The 19,307-nt window shown below is 44.6% G+C and overlaps 1 protein-coding gene across 50 annotated transcripts in view; it reads left to right on the top strand.

Annotated features, from left to right (window-relative positions):
• Positions 1 to 19,307, top strand: part of LOC138513982 (mucin-19) — a 1,848,798-nt gene that overhangs the window by 1,001,864 nt on the left and 827,627 nt on the right. For all 50 annotated transcript variants that reach the window (XM_069629210.1, XM_069629207.1, XM_069629194.1 and 47 more), the window contains exons 50-53: positions 3,774 to 3,858; positions 5,543 to 5,571; positions 7,801 to 7,827; positions 9,520 to 9,549. In XM_069629210.1, the coding sequence (XP_069485311.1) occupies positions 3,774 to 3,858; positions 5,543 to 5,571; positions 7,801 to 7,827; positions 9,520 to 9,549 (171 nt within the window). The remainder of the gene's footprint in view (positions 1 to 3,773; positions 3,859 to 5,542; positions 5,572 to 7,800; positions 7,828 to 9,519; positions 9,550 to 19,307) is intronic.

The raw sequence follows: 19,307 nt of genomic DNA, 5'->3' as shown, positions 1-19,307 counted from the left end.
CGGAGTTCTGTCCTGAGTCATCATTGTGTAGATGGGACTTATCCCACACTAGCCTGCATTCCCCCTGTTCCATCTTGGGCACGTTCCTACAGTTCTCTAATTGGCCAGACTGCTAGTTCCAACTGTCCTCACTCTTTCCTGTCTTGCCTGACTCCGAATCTCATCCTGTGTACCATTGGAACCATCTGCACCAGCCAAGCTCCTTTTGCCTACTGCGAATACCTTTCTGCTACACTGGTCTATCTATCAACTGTCGCTGCACTGAGGTTCTTGGAAGATTCATGGTCTTGACAACAAGCTCTACCTGGACTATGGTTCCATCCATCTGAGCCTACATCCTCTTGTCACGCTTACCTGGGAGAGTGCCTTCGTGACATTGGGGGTTGGTCCATCCTTCACCCAGTTCCTCTTTTGGGTGGTGGAGAGGCTGATTCCTCGTGCCGCTATCTCATCAGTTCCTGGACTCCAGACTGGCGACCTCTGCGAGACCAACCACCAAGACTACAGGTACGCGGTCCTCTCGGGCCAATCAGCTTGACAGATATGGGAAAATTGGCAGGAGGAACAGAATACATGAGTGCATTTGGCCAGAATTGGGAGTTGGGTGTGTTGGCTGAGCTCAAATACGCTACTCATGATAGTCAGGCATGTGGATGGGTAATGAGAAGAGTGCATGAGTGCAAGAGGCTTGTTATGGGTCCAGCTAGACCAAATTGTTTGCCGTAGGTCATAGCTGCATTCCAATGCAAGAGAATCTTTGTGTCCAGCTAGATTTAATTTTTTGTCATAGATTATAGCTGCATTCTAATGGCAGAGATGTTGTGCTTTGTGTTTATCTTGGTATATGGAGGCAAACGCATGCTGGAGTGCAGTTATGCCTCTAGCTGAAGTTCCATGAGCATGGAGTGTGACAGGTTTAAATGCATTGGCTATATTCTAACATTTGCCTTAATGCACTAGCTACATTCAGCAACTTGCTACATTCTACCTTCATCTAGATTCAAAGCATGGGTTACTTTCTACCTACACCTACATGCAATGCAGTGGCTACATTCTATTACACCTAGATTCAGTGCATTGGCTACTTTCTACGTACATCTAAATTCAATGCAGTGGCTATCTTCTTCTTAGTTCTACTGAGTGCAACAATGGTTAACCTGCACAATTCTTCTAAGTGTGATACATGTGCTAACCTACACAATTTTCTAAGAGCAACACATGGGCTAACCTACACAATTCTTCTAAGTGCAATATAACGGATAATCTACACAATTATTCTAAGTGTGGTATATGCGCTAAACTAAACCATTTTCTAAGAGCAATAAATGGGCTAACCTACTCTATTCTACTAAGCTCAATGCAATGGATAATGGTGTTAAAACCTGTGGGCATCATGATCATGTTCCCTAGGCTGGATCACGTGTGGAATCAGGCCTAGACTGGGAACACAAATCAGGCCTGGAAAGGTTTGTCACACCAGCATCATACGCACCAAGTGAGCATAAGGGGTGTGTCTGGTCCTTTGAAAGAATATTTGATCCCCGCCCAATAAATGTTTAGGTAAAATGGTGCACATATACTGATCAAGAAGACATGTTTTAGAGCACAGTAGTGAATGATTCACTATGCTCCTGTTTTGTTGGAGGGGATTGCTCGCTCTACAGCCCTATTCCATTGAAGGTCCCAAGCCAGCTCCCAACAACTGCTGGCTACTAACTAAAAGCCATGTAGCAGATTAACAGGTAGAAGGGGGTTGGGGCTTGCACTGAAATTAGGTTGCTCCTCAGCCATGTGAGGCCACAGATTGTTTCTCTTCTGAGCTCTATGAATACCTGGTCACCTCTAAGCAGATATTGTCGATAAAGAAGCCCACTTTTCCTGGGGCTGGCCCCAACCTTTTGAGTGGCACCATCATTGAATGCAATGATTAAAGTGTTCTCAACCCCTGGAAGTGGAACATACCAGCAAATCAATGGCCAGCATGACTTATAGCTAGGTTTTATTCCATTTATGAGGAATCATTTTTAACTTATGCATATTTTGAGGGTCACATGGTCATATTTTGTTAGTCACATCTTATTTATAGTATGATTCATCATTGTCAACAGATTTATGTCAGCAGCACTATTAGATCATTGAGAACTCAGCTTGCAAAACACAATGCAGCATCACAGAAAGTCTTGCATTATGACCATTTGGTCTATTAGTAGAACTTGTTTTTGACTACAGTGATTTTGTACTCCCACTCCTCGCTACCCATCGCTGACACATCCCTGGGGTCTCCACTTCCTATTTATTGGGCATGTGAGCTCACAAGCCGCCATTGTCTATGCCACTACAACACATTTTCGATATTCTGAAAATGCCACTCTCCCTGCCATTATTTCATTTAAAGCATGGGCTTGTGCACATTGTGCGTAGATAAACTGAGTTCAGTGTCCTGCTGAATGAACGAGATAGCTCCACTCCAGCCGAGCGACCAGAGGAACACACCCTGTGAGGATGAAATTATATCAGAACTAAGACAGTGACCTCTAACTATTCCTCGAATCACATACTACAAGCTTCAGTTTTGGGAAGAATCAAGTTGCCGAGAAACTAACAATGGTCAGACACCCTACCACTAAATGTTTCCGCGTGTATCCTGGACCAGGTCTAATTACAAGACTAACACTTAGAGGCCTACACCCCTACTAACAAATTGAGCCTGTAATGTGACAGCAGCTATTAAAGATTCAGGACACCAAATTGTCGAGAGGCACATGAGTGTGCATCTCTAAAGAGTGACCACTAAGTTTATCGTCTCCTGTCGAATGTTCACCATCTAAAGGAATATAGCAGAAACATGTTGAGATAAATGCCTAGGCTGAATAGTTTAGACAATGTATGTGTTCTAATACTAACAGCACAGAGTCAATATTACGACAGTGAAGAACGTAAATGGTATATGTCTTGAGAACTACCTATACTACTACTCAGAAGTGTGTTAGATATTCGCTAGGATAAAAGTCACTTTTTAAAGTTTTCCATTATTGATTAAATATGTTGCATGAATTACTGTTTTACTGTAGTTATCCATAAAATGACTCTTTAGTTTATGTTTATGGATATTTTATATATCACTTTGGAATTAATACAATGTATTTATTTTGTTTGATTTACAATTTGTTGTTTCACATTACCTGCTCAACATTACAGGCTGGGACCCCTTCAGCCCCTTTTTTGTTCTATAAATTGTGCACATTGTGCAATGGTATGTTTAGTCACTTTATTATTTACAACTTTGATTAATATGGGCCTGATTTACAAAAGCCTTTCCATACCTGCATTTGCTGGTAAGAACAGGCAGTTTATTACTTTTCTTGACATGAAAAAGCCTATAAGAGCGCAACACATGTTGACTAGTAGGAACACATGAAGGTCTGGGTGTCTGGAGCTGTCTTTGTTCATGTCACTGTTCTTTCTGTGGCCGTTCTGTGGAACACACGGAATGTCAGCACTGTGACTTCATGCCCTGCCCGTTCCACGGTGTGCAGACACGCAGAGCCTGTCACGGGAACTCTGCATTACAGACTGCTTTGCACATTTGCACAGACAAGTATACTCCTAATTAGTACACACTATAACTGCACATACCTGACACTGTTTTCTGTGATTGCAAATATGCTGATTCACTACTAAAAAGTGACTTGCTTTCAACTTGCTAAGTAATTTTTTGAACTTGCATCTTTTTCACTGTTAAGGATTAACTATGTGTCTTTATTTGAACAAAGGTTGTTATCCAAAATGTCCTCCCGAAGCCACATATCTGGATGAGGACACTATGCAGTGTGTGCCCGACTGCTGCCCATATGATTGGTATGGTCCTTTACAGTACTCCATTTCTAATCTGTATTTTATTTAAGGTCATTTGTAGGGTGCCACACGCTGCCAGAAAACCACTTTGTTAATCAGCGACTTACCCTACCTGACAATGTTCAGTATGTTTTTCAAATGCCAACCGTCACCTTTTTCTTGAGAATAGTTAAACAATTGTATTGTATATTTTGTACTTTTAATTCGATTGTTTCTTATAGTGCTATATTATGAAGGACCTTCGAGATGCTTACGTTAAATTAACAAAGTTTTTTTATTCCAGAAAATAAAGTAAAATAACGAACATTAGCACCCGCTGCATGCAACCAGCCATCAAGGTTTTATTTCAGGTTGCACATGTTGGTATAAGACTGCATTTTGAGCGAGCTCTTGGCTGCTCGTGCCCTCCCCCAGAACTCCTCTTGCTACCATTTACATCGTTTTCTTTCAAATTAAAATATATATATATATAAACAGTTCCAAAGTCCACTGACGCACTTCTCCTCGCATGTACTATCTGAATTATTGCTGTTGCCATGGATGAAGAAGAGGGGCTCCTCATAAAACTATGGCAGCAATTTATAGGGTGTAGGCTTTCCTGAGTGTGAGAACCTGCTTGTGGCCTGTTTCTTTCTCTTACAACTATGCCCCTTTGCCCTGTAGCTGCTAATGATATCCAAGCAATCAGTGATGAGCAGCAATGGCTGGTAACAGTCTTCAGCCCCCACTATTGGCCACTGCTTCACTTAGGTTGTTACCTCGGGCTTGCAGGCCGTTACTGTCTGCTATGGCCCTCACATCGGGCTTTATCTCCTAGTAAGAACGTCGGAATGCTCATGCCTCCTTTGTACATAATGAAGAGGCTCAGGCTTTACTCACCAGTTCTAGCTGTTGCCGCACTATAAACTTGCCAATGTCTCTTAATAGCCTTGCCCTCAGCCATCGTCTCTACCTCCTACCTGCTCAAGTGCTTAACCTCCAGCCTTCAGGAGACTATGCAGTTCTTTTGGTTTTGGGGGGGGCTGTAGTCATGCCAAGGGAGATGAGGTTTCACACATTGCCCTGGTGTAACTTCTGCAGTGCGGTCCTTCACCCAGTCCCATCGTCTCCTGCATCTCCCTCCTACCAGATGTTGAGTTTGCAGGGGCTGAGATAGGAACCCAGATGTAACTGGACGCCTTTAATAGTAGTACAGCCTAGCCTACCACTTAATGGTGCGCCCAGACCGAGTCTCATGCCACTAGCAATGGAAGTTTGAGTTGCTTCTCACGCGTAACATTTCACCTGTTTTATCTTTCTTTTGAGAATAAAGACTATTCACTAGAATTACTAATGCCAGCCTAATGTATAAATGCTTCTGCATTTGCTTTTCTTGTAAGTCTGCGCATTCGTTGTATTCACGTCTATCAGACTACAGCAGAACCTCAAGTGCTAAGGGCGAGTATGTTGTTCCAGTTAATCTAAACATGCATAATATGCCAGCTCTAGTTGATCCGTTGCGTTTACCTGAAAAAATATTGGTTCTTACCTTCATCTTTCCCGGTTTACATCCTGTTGACCAATGGCCACTCTAATGTCCCATGTTTATTTTTTGCTTTTTGAATAGATTGCTTTTCTTTTAAAAGAACACATTCTTGCTGGTGTGGAATGTAGCACTTTGGATTAACATGTATGTTTTTCTTAACAGTGACTATTGCAACGACACTGTGTGCCTCCGTGAGTAGATATTTTCAATGCATGCTTCATAAACACGTCTGTTATTTTTTTTTTAATGTCATGCTTACTAATGTCCGCCGATATCTCCGAAGTACGGCGCGGAATTGGCGAGAGAGTGTGTGCGAACGGCTTTGTGCACGTTGGTCAGGTTGCGCTTGGGCATTAAATATTCATGCCAATATAATCTGACGCATTCGCAGTGCGCTCACCTTTGCTGCTTTTATTTATGATATATATATATATATATATACATATATATATATATATATATATATATATATATATATATATATATATATATATATATATATATATATATATACGCATATCTATTTATATAGCGTGAAAAGGGTATCAGTCGGAAGGGAGAGCGGGGAAGTCCTAAGGCTCGGTGGCCTACTTTGCCTGCCCCTGCTCCAGTTAGCTCTTCATTGTTTGCTGCTTGTGCACCTGTACCTATGGATGCATTTGTTCTGGATATGTACAAATATAAGTAGATTTAGAAAGTAACAACCTCCATGGGGCTGGCACAATTGTCTATTATATTTTTACCAATGTGTATTAAGGATGTACTGAAAATGGAGCATGCCAGCCTGCTCCATCTCCCTGTGGCATGGATTTAACACCTGGGCTGAGATTCCTTAAATGAGCGGCATGGCCATAACTGGCATATTGGTCATTTGGTCACTATCTGTAATACCAAATAATCAAATTCAACGAGAAGGAGGCCGAGCAGGGAAGGCCTGCGTTTGACACCTTTGGAAGGTGGATATGTGAACATTGTTGGAACAGCTCATGCAAAGCATGGGTGTTTCTATCTGTGGCGAGAAAAGGCCCCTGTTAGCTGTGCACACTCACATGATCTTGATTTCCTGAAGGGTGGCTGTGCATTGCGGATTGAACACAATGGGCCCCTTTCACAAAGATGTGCATGGCAGCAATGCAGGAGATGTCCTGGACATCCCGTGTTTCCCCCTGCTTCTAAGACATGCTTCACAAAGCTTAACCCTAGAGCTGCCTGAAGCATCTCTGAAATGCTTTTAAGTACGTGTTTGTGAATCACGTTCACACGTGTTCCTCTCGACGATGCTTGGGGCAGCTCCAGCCTTGGGTTTGTAAAGGAGGTAACGCTAGCAGGAGCAAATCTGAGAAGCTCAGGCCATCTCTGATTTTCTCCAATGCAGATCTTTGTGAATTGGAGCGGTTGGCTTTCAGAGCTGAACCCCTTTCCCTCTATGTTTCAAGGGTGCCCTTTCAACCAGAGAAGCCCGCCTCTCTGCCGGCGCACCGCTTCATGGCACTGACTCCTCTTGTGCTCTAATGCAGTCATTTTCGCATTTGCGGTATTGCCGACTCACACGCAAGGAGAGAGGGAGGTTGGGTGACCTGGCCCCAGCGTTCTAGGTTGAAAAGGCAGGGTAAAAGTGGATGATTTTGCTCGGAAAGGACATTTAACTAGGTTGTAAAACAGCATCTTTCAATTTCTCGTGCAATAGTGTCCCTTGCCTACTTCAGCCAAAGGACATTGTTAGACAAGTGCGATTCCTGAATCACACGCAGCAATCCAATGTCATATTTTTTTCTATCACAGATAATTGACCTTCATATTTTGTTGTTGTCATGTAGTGAATGTTGTAGGTGAAGCACACGCAAATTACATACTTGAAAGACTATCATCAGTTAAGCAAGAACTCAAAAGAAGTATGACTGGCATAAATAGAATGGATCTACCATTCTCCTTTTCACTTTCTGTACCATGTGAAGACTACATTTCGAAAACCCTGGACCATTGTGTTTTCATGAAAATTGGCAAAACAACCTAAGCAAACGACTCTTTAATTCGTAAGATAGCCCAGTGAGTTAAGTGATTGCTGCTGGCTGGGTCGAACCTGCAGATCACAGGGACGAATACCAGCAGGTCTGACCCGGTTGTATGTCGTTCAGCTGGACAATTGAATTACTGTTCTTTTCAGCTCAGTGAAAAAGAAATAAATGGGTAGGAAAAGTGATATAAAAAAAGATATTGGCAAAAATATCTTTTTACATTTTGTTCTGAAAATTGGAATCATCTACAAATAATATATGAACGCGTAATTTATATTATACTTTCTGATTTCTTTGAAATGCTGTCCATACGTTAAAAAAAACGCTTCGATTTTAGCTTGTTTACGTCTAATGTACATATCTGCCAGGCAACTAAATATTTGTTCCTGTGTTTGTTTATTTTAGTTTCTACACCTGTACCTACAACCTCAGGTAAAGGAAATATAACATTATTTATTATATTTTATATTCGCATAACCCAGAACATATTTGTATTTTGGGCGTGTTTTTAAAACGTCTGTGAATCTGGAGAATGTTTTACTTAGAGTGGAAACCTTAATCCCTCCTCTCACAGTGATAGGTGTAGCCTGTATTGTAGTTAACACCTAGAGTCGAATGCTGGCCGTCTACTCTAACCAGGATTCTTGGAATGAGGGCAAACCTTTGCCTCGCTGTTGCTTCTCTGCCGAGGTCCTCTGTGGCGCCCACTTTTTCTGGCATGAATGAGCATGTTTTCTGCTCTGTGCCACTCACTTTGTGTGGCACAGTGCTGACTTCCAGAGTTTAAAAATAGAAAGAAGACTTCTCACCCATGATCAGATTACGTGGAGGCTATATGAAACATAGAAGACATTGTTCTCTCTTCCACCAATGGCAATGTCGCTCTCACCTTTCCCCTTTCTTTATCCCCTCACCTCCTCACCTCTTACCCCTGGCTCCCAATCTTAAACACTTCCAGTTTATCATGACCACTGCTGCCACAGGCCGACTCAACCTCCTAAACATTATAAAAATCAGCCAACACCTTATACACCACTCAACTACAACACGTAGCTCTACTCTTATGAGCAGCAAACTAGCCTCCGTGCAAGCATACTTCTTGGTATATACCCCCTTCTCTTCCGCTTCCTTCAACAAAGTCCTCAACTTTGTAACACACAGCTTTTTCAGCCTTCCAAGATCATCCTCTACCTACGACACCATGATGGATGGCTCTCCATGCACAAATGCACTGTCTTTACTCGTCTATAAATCCATCCATAGTCTTGCCCCCCACTTCGCTGATTGTCTCACACTGTACTCTCCCTCTTGAACTCTTGGCTCCTATTCTCGACACAATCTATTAGTCATCCACTCAGGTGTTTCTTGGGAGGGGACGGGGGCAAAGGGGTCTATAGCCCCAGGTCTTTTGGTTATAGCCCCGTATAGAAGCTCAGAGGCTACAACCAAAACTCTAGCTATCCCGAGTCCAGACAGTCCCGACATTAGCATAGCCCCAGATCTTTTCCAGACATAGCAACACACGTGACCATTTCTCTCCTTTTCCCTACTTGCCCTAAGCCACTAGAATGTGCTCCCTGTCCATCAAAGCCATATCTTCATTGGACCTCTTCGAAACACGGTGCAAACTACTTTTTATTTAAGGAAGGATCCCCCAGAATCCTCTACCTTCCTATGAAAACTAACCACTCAATCCACCTCCTCTGCATTCTTCCCACAGGAACACTCTATCTAATATGTAAATGTGTAAATACTGGCCATAGGCAGTTAGGGTTAAAAACGAATGTTTTGTCTTCCGCATCTTGCCCCTGGTGTATGTTTCCACAGATAACCCTTCACCACCCGTTATACGTCGCTCAATCAAATAATACTGGTATATTAAGGCACCTTACCCTAGGACTGGGTCCGCACTCTATTACCCCCTACTTTGTAAGTCATTTCGATTTGAAATGACATTGATTCGTCATTAAAAAATAACTACATTGGACAAATACATTGTGTTCCTGTTTTAATGCAGTCCTTCCTATTCGTGAACTGAATTTAAAGATTTTGCTATGTTTAAAGTAACACATTTTCGTAGATTTTGCATCATTGATTTAATCTCCCCTGTTTTATTTATTTTAGTTTCTACTACATCTGTACCAACATCCTCAGGTAAATAAAATTATCTGTTGTATTTGACATGTAGATAACTCTAAAAATATTTGTATTTGTTAGTTGGAGGCTAAGTCTTCAGAGATGCTGTTCTGTGTGCAACTTAGAGGAGTAATGTTGGCTTTGTCTCAGCCAATCAGGATCCGTTTAATGCAGGCCATAATGAAGCATTAAAGGTTGCCCATGGCACTGACTTGGCCACTATTACTAGTTGGTCCAAGTAGAGGGGCTCAGCGAAGCTGCCAGTTCACTAAGAATGTGGGCCATTATGGCCACATTCCGTCTGCAATCTGAGCTCTGGGTGCCTGACACCTTCTTACATCCTCACACTCTTCAATTACTCCGCCCTTTTACCTGGAATGGGTGAGCATGTTTTCTGCTTTGTGGCTTGTAGCTTCTCCAGGCTCGGATTTGCCACCTGCTGCTCACATTTATTGACTGCTTAAGCTTAACAATATATATAAAAGGGATTTCTCTCTCCTTGATCAAGACCAGCCACATGCATTTAGATTACATGATGGCCGTGGTAAAAGAATACCTTTTTCATATTTTTACACTGTCTTTTATGATCGCGCACTGAACACTGCTGCATTATGAATATGAAATCCAGAATATAGCTTTCACGCCCCAGCGGTGGGCGGACATGGGCTTTAACGGCCCAACAGCCTGAGCTTTGATAGGCCCAAGCAAAGTGAGAGCCTCCGCTCGGGCTGCAGGCCATTAAAGCCAATTTCGAAGGGATTGTGTCCTCCGACGTATTCCTTATCTTAGATAGAAATCCTTCAGCTTTGCTGGCCTCGGAAAATTTTTTCGCCAGAGGGCGCTGCGCGTCGATGATCGCCGAGTCGATGACCCTCGACGGCCTCCGTGCCGACGTCGACGTCATCCTGCCTATAAAGGCCGCGCGCAGCGTCCGTTGCTCAGTTCCGTTTTTCCGCGCTTCGTTGTGCCTCGGAACACCGTTGCTCAGTTCTCGTCAAGATAACGTATATAATAACTACTATTTACCTCGATATCGATGGCATCCTCCTCCGACCCGACGACCCCTCGGTCCGGTTTCAAAAAGTGCCGAGACTGCGGGAAGAAAATGTCGTTGACGGACCCTCACAGGGTCTGTTTGTGGTGTCTGGGAATCACGCACCAGAGTTCGGAGTGTGAGGAATGCCTTTCCATGACGGCGAAAGCCTTGAAGGAGCGTAGGGGGAAGCTCGAGAGAGGTAGGTCAACTTTAACTTCCTCGAAAGCTTCTTCGGTAGAGTCGAGACGTTCGTCTCCTCACCATAAAAAACACTCTCGATCTAGATCACGAAGTGGCTCCCACCACTCGTCGACATCGAGACACTCGAAGAAGAGACGTAGGAGATCCCCTTCGTCATCTTCGTCGAGTTCTCCTGAGAGAGTTCATTGCCCCACAAAACGCAGCTCGCAAGCTGAGTGGGAGGAATTCAGGAAAAAGATGCTAAGCGTCTTCGAGAAAGCGGCCTCGTCCCCCTCGAAGACAGCTGAGGGTGATACCCCGGGTAAAAAACCCAAAAAATCTAAACGCCGCGAGTCGCAGTACCCGGCGGAAAAGTCAACCCGAAAGCGCCTCGAGCCATCGGGAGATAAAGCATCATCGACGCCATCGTCGAAAACTCCTTCGAAACAGAGGTCGGCGCCATCGACGCCGTTGTCGAAGGATTCATCGGCGCATCAGTCGATCGAGTCGACGCCGACGTCGACGCCGATATCGACGCCGGTGAAGGAAAGAACCACGGCTACTCCACAGCCAACGGTTAGACAAAAGACCTCCGACTCGACGCCGAGAACGTCGACGTCGTTCTCGAGCAGGACTCCGATCCTTTCGAGTTCTTCGAGGCCTAGTACACATTTCTCGACGCTTTTCACGGCGCCTTCGAGTACTTTCACGTCGGTGTCGACGACATCGACGTTTTCAAGGCCTGTGATGATGGCTCCTTCTGCATTGGAAATGGGGTTTATACCATTCCAAAAACCAATGTATCCCCCTTTAACCTCGATTTTTGAGGAAAGGGAGGATTCAGACCAAGATATTGATTTACAGAGGACCACATCACCAGAGCCAGAGACTTTCGCCTCTGAGGAAGGAAGATTAAAAAATCTTCAGGATGCACTTCAGGAAGCTAGTGGCTTGGACACTTCTCCTGAAGCAGAATTTATCAAACCAGACCCAGGAGAACATGCGGAGACTCCATATAGAGCTCTGATGTCTAGAATCATAGAATTTATGGGTTGGTCTGCACCTTCTCCTGCCTTTCAGCAGGATGACCTCACTGACATACTGGACAAGGGCCCACAGGAGGATCCTGTGGTTCCATTTCACTCTGCTCTACAGAGAAGGATTTTGACAAACTGGGAAACGCCAGAAATTATCCCGGCAGTAAATAAAAAACTGTCAACAAAATACAGGGTGGCTAGTTCTGACCCTGAATATTTGTCAAAACACCCTACTCCTGAGAGCTTGGTTGTACAGGCTGCAACCTCATCAGGCAGCACATCTGCATACCCCACTGCTCCGCAGGATAGGGATGACAAAAAGTATGATGCCATGGCTAAGAAGGTTTTTTCTGCCTGTAGCATGGCGTTAAAGTCTATTAACGCGACCTGTACGCTCGCTAGGTTCAGCCACACCCTTTGGGAGTGCGCTTCATCAGCGGCTGACTGCCTCCAAGAAGGAGAGGAAAGGGACGCATTTTTAAACATCATCAGGGATGGTAAAGATGCGATGTGCGAGACCCTACAAACTGGCCTAGATTCTGCTGACAGTATCAGCAGGGCCATGGCGGCAAGTACCACAATCCGCAGGCATGCGTGGTTGAGGAAGTCTGGTTTTGCCTCTGACGTGCAGACCAGGCTTTTGAATATGCCCTTTGACGGTTCTACCCTCTTTGGAAAGAAGGCGGATGACAGTTTGGAGAAACTGCAAACGTCCAAGGCAGCAGCCAAGTCATTGGGAGCTGCTATCCGTCAGAATACCTTTCGTCCTTCGGGATCATCGTGGAGAGGACGGTCCTTTCGTTACTATTCCTCATATGGAAGGGGCAGGGGACGACCGGCTCAAAGAGGCCAAGGAAGATTTACCCGTGGTGGACGGGGTAGGGGAAAGAAAGCCGCACCCGCAGGAGCAGGAGCCACTTTACCTTCGGCAACTGCATCAGCCGCTTCAAAACCACTCTGAGGTCTCCCCTCACAGAACACCAGTAGGGGGCAGGTTAACTCACCATCTGACGGAATGGCAGGCTATTACGTCAGATGCTTGGGCTCTGGAGACAGTGGCCCAAGGTTACTGCCTGCCCTTCCTACATATCCCTCAGAGTCATCCACCGGGGAACAACCCTTTGAAGCTTCCAGATCCGCTCCTCTTGCAGGAGGTTTTAGACCTGCTAGAGAAAGGTGCCATAGAACTGGTACCTGTAGCGGAAAGGAACAAGGGTTGGTACTCCCCCTACTTCATAATACCAAAGAAGGACGGAGGACTGAGACCCATCTTAGACTTACGGGAATTGAACAAATTCCTCCGAAAGGACAAGTTCAAGATGGTGACTCTCTCTCAGATCCTTCAGGCCCTCCAGCTTCAGGACTGGTTGGTATCTCTAGACCTCCAGGACGCTTATTTCCATGTGCCGATCCATCCCAGGCACAGGAGATACCTGAGGTTCGCAATTGGCAGCTCTCATTATCAATTTCGAGTTCTGCCATTTGGGCTAACCTCCGCCCCGAGGGTCTTTACCAAGCTAATGTCGGTTGTGGCTGCAAGTCTAAGGAGGGAAGGGATTCATGTCTACCCTTACCTAGACGATTGGTTGATCAGAGCTGTATCTTCGGAACAGGCTCAGAGACAACTAGATTATGTTTGCCACTTCCTTCACAAGCTGGGCTTCTCCCTCAATTTAAAGAAGTCACAGATGATACCATCACAGAGACTCCAATTCATTGGAGCAGTCCTGGACACTTCCCTGGGAAAAGCCTTGCCACCAGAGGTGAGGGCTCGAGATATTCTGCAGATGGTCATCAGATTTCAGAATGCCCAATATCTCCCAGCCTACGACTTTCTGAGGTTGCTAGGCCTCATGGCATCCTGCATATTCCTCGTGCCGGAGGCTCGCCTGAGAATGAGATCCCTCCAGTGGGCACTGAGAACTCAGTGGTCACAGTTCTCAGGAAGGATGACAGATCTCCTTCGGATCCCGGTCAAAGTAGCCCGAGACCTTCAGTGGTGGGCCTGTCGGGAGAACATCCTGAAAGGAGAAATGTTTTGGCAACCATGGCCGGAGATAACAGTAGTCACGGATGCCTCACTCACGGGGTGGGGAGCTCACGCCAACGACTTGACCATCAGCGGTCGTTGGTCTCCATCGGAGTCCAGACTACATATCAACCTGTTGGAGCTGAGAGCCATCAGACTAGCGCTGAAGGCTTTTCTGCCGTCTGTACGGGGAAGAAACGTCCTAATAATGACGGACAATACAGTGGCCATGCACTACCTCAACAAAAGAGGAGGCGTAGGCTCACTACCACTGTGCAGAGAGGCGATGCAGCTCTGGTTTTGGGCAATTCAGGAAGGAATCTCTCTATCGGCAATTCACCTAGCCGGAGAGAAGAACTTGACAGCGGACGCTCTGAGCAGGCAGAGCACAGTCTCTCACGAGTGGGAGATAGCTCAGGAAGTCCTTCAAGAGATCTTCGCCCTTTGGGGAACCCCTCAAGTGGATCTGTTCGCCACCAGTATCAACAGGAAGTGCGACAGATTTTGCTCAAGGGAATTTCCCCCGAGAGGAGCTCTAGGAGATGCGTTCGTAGTGGACTGGGAGTTCCCACTTCTGTACGCGTTCCCTCCGGTCCCTGTCATTCCTCAAATGATCAGGAGGTTGAGAAGGTTTCGGAAGACCATGATCCTAATTGCCCCGGATTGGGCCAGGAGAACGTGGTACCCGGACCTTCTAGACATGTCCATCTGCCCTCCAATTCGACTGCCATACAGAGAGGATCTTCTCTCGCAGAAGGAAGGTCAGGTTCTCCATCCAGCCATCAAGACCCTCAACCTTCACGCTTGGTGTCTGAAAGGTTGAGGTACAAGGATTGGGACCTTCCGGATGATGTTATGGAGGTGTTGCTTTCGGCCAGAAGGCCGGCAACTAAAACTCTATACCGCTGCCGTTGGAACAAATTTTGCAGCTGGTGCAGAGAAAAGAATATTGAACCCTTTTCTTGTGGTACACCTATGGTGTTGTCATTCTTACTTTACCTGGCTAATTCAGGCCTACAGGTTGGCACAATTAAGGGCTATCTCGCAGCGCTATCAATCTTTAAGCGCACTGCAGAGGAGCCTTCATACTTCAAAATTCCATTGGTAATACAATACCTAAAAGGATTAACTAATGTTTATCCCCCGAAACCTTTTCAAGTTCCCTTATGGGATTTAAACCTAATTTTAAACTTCCTAAAGGGTGCCCCTTTTGAACCACTACACTCTTGTTCATTGAAGCTTCTCACCCTCAAAACTGTTTTGCTAATAGCATTGACATCTGCTAGAAGGGTTAGCGAGTTGCAAGCCTTATCGTGTAAACCTCCACATACAATCTTTTACAAGGACAAAGTTGTTCTTCAGGTGAAGCCTAACTTCCTCCCGAAGGTAGTCTCGGAGTTTCACATCACTCAGAAGATTATATTACCTTCTTTCTACCCTCCTCCTCATCCGGGGAAGGAGGAAGAGAGACTGCACAGGCTGGACCCTAAGCGAGCCTTGAGCTTCTATATCAGCAGATTGGCTAAGATCAGACAAGCAGACCAACTCTTTGTAGGTTATGCAGGACATAAGTTGGGCCTTCCAATAACAAAACAAACCATCTCCAGATGGATTATTTTAGCCATTCTGGAGTGCTACAAATTGGCAGGAAAGGAGCCTCCTCAAAATCTAAGGGCTCATTCTACCAGGGGTATCGCAACATCCTCAGCCCTTCAAAGAGGGGTGCCAATTCGAGATATATGTGCGGCTGCCACATGGTCGTCCGCACATACATTTACCAAATTCTATAGCCTGGATTCCTCCTCTAGTCAAGAAACTAGATTCGGCAAGGCTGTGTTACACTCTGTCCATTCTGGAAGGGTAACATAACTTTTATTACTCCCGCCTCCAGTCACAATACCACTGCTATGGGAGTCTATCTAAGATAAGGAATACGTCGGAGGACACAATCCCTTCGAAGAACTAGTTACTCTTACCTTGTAACGTTCTTTCGATGGGATGTTCCTCCGACGTATTCCTTATCGACCCTCCCATCCATCCCCGCAGTATGACTTCCTGTGGGTTTGCAGCCTATGCTCCTTCAAGGTGATTAGTCTAATCCAAAAACATTACTGGGGACTACAAAACGGAACTGAGCAACGGACGCTGCGCGCGGCCTTTATAGGCAGGATGACGTCGACGTCGGCACGGAGGCCGTCGAGGGTCATCGACTCGGCGATCATCGACGCGCAGCGCCCTCTGGCGAAAAAATTTTCCGAGGCCAGCAAAGCTGAAGGATTTCTATCTAAGATAAGGAATACGTCGGAGGAACATCCCATCGAAAGAACGTTACAAGGTAAGAGTAACTAGTTCGTCTGCCCCCGTCCCCTTGCTGGGGCATGAAAGCTATTTGCACCCCAGGATTTACCCGGGTGTGGATAGTTTTCTTTTTTTTTCACTGATAGAAGATCAGCTCCGCGCAAGCCCATCTCCCATTGGAGAAAAAAAAAATTGAACTATTTCTGCATCACTGAGTAGGTTATTGACGCAAGAGACCCTCTCTATACTGTTGCAAAAGGTCCGGCAGACAGCTAAATATCTTACTAGTGAGACCTAAAATACATACAGCCCTCATTATTCCACCTGGACAATTGTTGGGTAGGCTACTTAATGTAACTTTCCTGACACTAACACCAAAGCCAAACAATGTCTTTTAATAACTTTGGGGCCATATGAGTAAGCACCAAAGTGTGAAATAAGGGAATGCTGTAATGGCACATTGGAAATTAGACCAATTCAAATAATGGACATCAGGGATAACTTTAGAAAACAGACAAACACTTTTTACAAATGCAACACACAAGGAGGAAGCAAAGGCGTAGAGAATTTGAGTGTGAGCATTAACAAATATTAGAACCCAGGGTGGAGGGAGCAACCAATCAGGTTGCTCGGAACACTGGCTGAATCCCACGATCCAAGCCTGTGTTCCGAGCACTTGATGGCTGCTTCCCCCGCCCAGCCATCTTTCCCCCACCCTCCCTTGCCTTCTTCATTCCCTGTCCCTCACACTCCCACTTACCGCTGCCAATCTGTCTTCCTTCTGGCCACCATGGAAAAGGAAGAGGGGCTCTGCTTGGAGCCCCATCTTCCAGCTCATTGGTGGCCATTTTGAAACAGTCTTTTGAATGAATGAATGGTACGCTCCTATCAGCACACTGGGTTACCGGATTGGAAACCTGGGGTGCTTTTAGCAATAAACACCCCTTCCACTGTCTGAAACTGGTGGTAACAGCACCGGGGACCCTCGTTTAACTTGGGCCTGGGCCGTTACCACCTGATCCAGCCTTTGGAATGGGTGATTATTGGTATAGTAAAAAAGCCAACAAAGATAAATCACTGTAAGGCACGGCATGGCGAGTAGTGTCAGTAACCAGCTTTCATGGGACATAGGCAGAAACAGACACTAGGACAGTAAAATGAAATCAGATTAGGCTGTGCCCTGTCAGCACAGAGAACATGAAGATTTAATCCGGACAGGGAATTAGGAATTTCTTGAAGTGAGAACAGGGTAGCATTATTCTAGTTCAGTTATAGAAGAATAAACAGGGGGCAGAGCAGAGGTGCTGCCACACAACCGGTCCTTCAGCATGGTAAATGTGAGAATACTAGGTTCTGGAATGACAGGACTTATAAAAATTGCTGGATGGAGCAGCACTGGTGTAATTTTGAGCAAAGTTCAAGAAACCTCTCCATTTGTCTGAGACATAATAAAGAAACAAGGAGAACTATGATGCATCGTGGAGGCTATGTGAATCCTGGAAATGTACTGCGGAATTAAGGTGCTAAGATTACTGATGTAAGATCATAAGCTGAAGACAGGATGCAGGCAGACACCTGCGGGTGGTCCTAGTAGTAGGACAACATGACAATATCAGTACTTAAACATCAGACTTTTTAAATTGGATTGTCATGACCCACTTTGTACCCCAAGTATTAAGAGCCCAAGAACATCTTAGACGTATCTTATTGAATGATTCTATGTTATAGTATGCTTTATTCTATCTCTCCATATATCTTCAGCAACTAATATCTATCCTAGACGCCTCTCATCTGAAAAAATAACTCTAGTGCCTCCATTTCACTTTGAAGATAAGTGGTTATTCACCCTAGGTTAACTCTTAAACCCCATAACAGATACTACTCATTCCCATCCATTGATCCACAAAGTGATTCAGAATTACATCACTTTCTTGGTTTTCAACGTCTTATGTGCCCATACACTGGTCTAACTGGCATTTGATTTTTGCATTTCTCAGTGAAAACATGATTTACAGCCTTCCTCTAAATACTACCTTTGTCTTCAAAAGGCGTCGATATGATCATACTCGTCTCTTTATTATTCCCAAAGGCAGCCATTTTATGTGATGAGCATGTCACTATCAGAGGAGGCTCTGAAGCAAAGTACCCCCCCACCCAACTCTTTAATATCCAGGAGCTGTTGTCAGAGCACAGTGCTGTCCCTGCATAGGTGAAGGCTTGGTCACAGGTTAACTAGCTCTGCATGCCATATCCAGTGGCTTCAATGTACATAGTTCAGATAATATTTGTTCAATGCTCTTTACAGGAATAGAGTCCTCCGTGAAATGTAATAGATAGGTTTACAAGGTGGTTGTATGGAAAACCAAATAAAAATAAAATAATGTCTTCATTCACTGGCCCATTCAAAAGATTTTTTAACACCTTTGCTTGGCTACCAATTAATCTACTTTTTTAAAACATATATAAAGTAGGGTGTGTGTGTGTGTGTGTGTGTGTGTGTATATATATATATATATATATATATATCTCCAACTCGTGCACTCAAAGCTTTCAAAGTTTGGTAAACAGATTTTATTTTTCAAAAATAATCTATAAATAACAAACATACTTTAAAACATCCTTAACGGTACAATGATTCACAAAACAACTCATAATCCTGCTTTCATGTCTCATTCATACGAAATTATGTGTGCATAGCGTGCATTTGAAAAGAACCTAAAACAATGTTGTGAAATTGTATAATTATTGAAATAATACATGTACTTCTAATGAGGTATTGTTAATGTCCCTAATGTGTGTACAAAATTGTCGTTAACAATGTATTCTGAAGGTCGTATGACCATGGCCAACATGTTTCATCAAAGGGCCTTTTATTTGAAGCCCAGTCTTTATCCTGTGGTGTATTTATAGCGTGCACAAACCTTGTATTCATGGCAAGACAAAAAATTCCACTAATTACTGAGTAGGGTGCAAACATTCAAAATCTGGAAGAAGGATTTAAGTTTCGACTTGCAGCAAGGAAACCTATTTAATATATAACTCTGCAGTGGATGCATCACACGCCCTCCCTATTTGATTAATAATGAGTGCATCTTAAAATTCAGGTCAGTTGTATTTAAGTCACTCAGCCCCCACCCATTGGGTCATCTTTGTTAGCAGACGAGTGCCACTGAAATCACAAAATATCTCCCACAGC

Source organism: Ambystoma mexicanum, chromosome 12 (assembly GCF_040938575.1).
Source record: "Ambystoma mexicanum isolate Mex_15411 chromosome 12, UKY_AmexF1_1, whole genome shotgun sequence".
Lineage (NCBI taxonomy): Eukaryota > Metazoa > Chordata > Amphibia > Caudata > Ambystomatidae > Ambystoma > Ambystoma mexicanum.
This window is presented reverse-complemented; position numbering and strand designations above follow the sequence as displayed.